The sequence below is a fragment of the Helianthus annuus genome, chromosome 13, assembly GCF_002127325.2.
Source record: "Helianthus annuus cultivar XRQ/B chromosome 13, HanXRQr2.0-SUNRISE, whole genome shotgun sequence".
Taxonomy (NCBI): Eukaryota; Viridiplantae; Streptophyta; class Magnoliopsida; order Asterales; family Asteraceae; genus Helianthus; species Helianthus annuus.
In genome coordinates this window covers 83,658,995-83,662,010 of record NC_035445.2, presented here as the reverse complement: position 1 = coordinate 83,662,010, position 3,016 = coordinate 83,658,995, and the positions used below count along the sequence as shown (strand labels likewise).

General features: G+C 40.6%; 1 protein-coding gene across 1 annotated transcript; it reads right to left on the bottom strand.

Annotated features, from left to right (window-relative positions):
* Positions 1-691: 691 nt before the first annotated feature.
* LOC110901154 lies at positions 692-2,619 on the bottom strand. The gene is made up of 2 exons (XM_022147999.2): positions 1,567-2,619; positions 692-1,016 (listed from the first exon to the last, which is right to left on the bottom strand). Exons 1-2 carry the CDS (start codon positions 2,617-2,619, stop codon positions 954-956), a joined length of 1,116 nt encoding a protein of 371 aa, XP_022003691.1. The 3' UTR covers positions 692-953.
* Between the last annotated feature and the right edge of the window lie 397 nt (positions 2,620-3,016).

Sequence of the window (3,016 nt, the reverse complement as noted above, 5' to 3'; positions counted from 1 at the left end):
GAGCTTATTCTGATATATACAAATATACAAATATACAGATTAGTTTGATTTAGGAACCCAAATCTGTTTCATTTCAAATCTATCGTGGTTTTGACCCACTTTGACCTCTTTTTGTTTCCAAAGATACGCAGTTGAATCAACCAGATTTTTAACAGATTTCTTAAGATAATTTAGTTGCTGCGTGACGTTTATAATAAAATCATGTTCTGGTCTAGGAAACTTTTTGGTTTTACAATGTTTCGCTGTATGTCCTAAATGACCACAGCGAAAACATCTTTTATGTCTGGGTCTTTTGGTGTGAGAAGATGATGTATGTGATGAGAGTCTTGAACTTTTTGCTTTCTTCATTTTCTTGTCCACTCTGCTTTCATCTTCGGGAAATTCTTCATCACTGTCTGAATCGAGTGAGCTTTCAGACGTGTTGTCCTTGCTTGAATTTTGTTCTTCACTTGCTTCACAACTTGAACATTCGAAGCTTTCATCACTTGTTGCTTGATCTTCAGTTGAGATTTCTGAATGCGAACTTTCTGATGTCTGTTCGTCTTCTGTGGTAATGGCGCTTGATTCTACATTATCTTGATCTTCAGTAGCTTTCTTTTCTGATTCTGTCATACCTGTTCTGGAAGGAATAAATTCGGGAATTTCCTTTGTAAGGAATTTTCCAAAGCTATTCCTTTTTAATTCTGGCACAAATACAGGAGATTCACAAGCAACATTATCATCACGACACGCATAATTCAAACCATGACATTCAGACACATAAGGTTCATGATCACGGGTCTCAAATGTAGGCACATGGCCCTTACAGTCATCCACAGATTTAGTTTTAGGCACTTGGCCATTACAGTCATCCATCCTACTTAAACTATTACATTCATCCTTAACATTGTTTTTAGAACAATTCCAGACGAACCAGTTAACGGTGGAATAACTGTCGCCTGAATAACCAATTCCTATTTTTGACCCTCCGCAGTCTCCATCATCATCGCACACATCTTCTTTACACTCAATGGAATCTGCATTGCTTTTAGAACAGTTAGCAGTTGTCTCATTTTCATAAAATTCATTTTGTTCAACTGAGGCCTTTTCATTTATGAGATCATTTTCGGGATGAGGAGTAGGCATAGGCACGTAGTTTTTGCTGTGAGGCGGAAAGAAAAGTTTTCTTTCATTTCCGTGCCTATCCTTATAACCAATCCCGTCTTTCACAAACGTTGGTCGTTGGCAATTTTTGATGTCAGTAAAGGCCTTTTGACTGACATTCCATTTATCTTTTATAATCTGGAGTTTGTTCTTTTCATTTAACGCTTTTTCTAACCTTTCAGTAAGATCATTTATGATAAAATCTTTTCTAAACACAAATTCTTTAAGAGTTTGCATTTCAGCCAAAGTTGAGTTCAACTTTCTCTGATATGCAGCCTCATTTTGTTTAAGCTCATTATTAATTTTCAAAGCTTTGTCCTTTTGCCTTTCAAACTCCAGATTTAGGAATTTATAATGTGCCACGACATCAACGCATGCTTCGGAGCATAACTTCTCCTTGAAACTAAGTGGAATACTATTTACCAAGTCTTTGTCAGCCTTCTCTTTTGATGCATCTGCTTTCATGGCTGTAGCTTGAACTTTATCCTTTCCTTTCTCAGCATCTTTTTCAGCTTTATCACCAGACTCCACTGAAGGCAGAATACCTTTCAATCCCTGGTCAGCATCATTGTTTCCAGTTGGGATTCCCGTTGTCTGCTTCTCAAAGTGCTTTGCAGATGATTCACTAGAGATTTTGGCCATCAGTGCTTTGTTGACTTGTTCCTTAGCTTCAGTGATCTCTTCGCTCCAGTCATAGTCTTCAACAACCAAAGCCTTCGGCGTGCTGGGAGAAGCGTTGCTTTTGTTCTCTTCGGCAGTGATCTGTTTAGCAGCTGGAGTAGCTTCACTGTTTCCCTCTTTCAACATCGGACAGTCACGCTTGAAGTGTCCAAGATTCTTACAGTTGTAGCACCTCAGCTTAGACTTGTCAAAACCAGCTTTTCCAAGACCTAATCGCTTGCCTGTCTTGTCTTGAAACTTCTTCAATCTCAGAGTGATCATGGCCATTTGCCATTTCAGATCCATTTCTTCCATATCATCTGGATCAACCTGATACATGTCTTCGGCAGTAAACATCTCCTTCCTCAATTCCCCAGACATTAGGGCTTCATAGCTGCTTAGGAAAGTGTTGAAGAGTGCCACATTCTCGGTTGAAACTTTCAGTGCTTGAGTATCGACAGTGATCGTTTTCTCAACAACTTGTGGGGCTTTAGATGCACTTGCGGAAGCATTTGCATAAATTAGATCAGAAGCTTGTGGAGTAATGCCCCCTGAAGCGAGAAACGCTACATTCTTCAGTCCTGCTGAAGGTTGAGTTGCTTTAGGTTGATATCCAGCAGTGTTCATCTCTCTCTTGTTTACGTCCATTTCAAATGCCCTTAGAGTGTTGATCAGATCTGTCAGAGTAACAGGATTAGGATTGTTGAGGAATTCCTTCTTGATCATCATACACTGCAGGCTCCATTCCTTGGGGAGCGAGTCAAGCAATTTCTTTATTGCAGCACGATTGGTTACAGGATTTCCAGCTTTCTTCATTTTGGTCATCATGTTTAGGAAGCGGCTAATGTGATCAGACAAGCTCTCTCCACGGACTCCGCAGAACATGTCGTATTGCTTCTGCACCATATCTCTCTTGCTCTCGATCAGTTCTTCATTTCCCTCATAGTACTCGATCAATGCATTCCAGAGTGCATTAGCAGTTCGGTGTTCTTCAAACATGTTGCAGTCGTTTGTTGATAAAGCCATGGTTAGAGCGGCGTGTGCACGACGATCACGTTGAATGAGGGCCTTGTCTTCGTCAGTGAAGGTGGTAGCATCGTTGTTAGGAACCACCGTATCTCCTCTAACTACCGTAGGAACGTGAGGTCCGGCCGTAACGGAGAGCCACAGATTGTAATCCGTGTACTCGAAGAACGACTGAATGCGAGTTTTC

Bases quoted from the DNA above. Each gene is read 5' to 3' on its own strand.
- LOC110901154 (XM_022147999.2), bottom strand. From the start codon at position 2,619: ATGAAGAAAGCTGGAAATCCTGTAACCAATCGTGCTGCAATAAAGAAA. The intron at 1,017-1,566 runs GTAAATAGTATT...AAAGCAATGCAG, and splicing joins AGAAGGCTGACAAAGACTTG to ATTCCATTGAGTGTAAAGAA.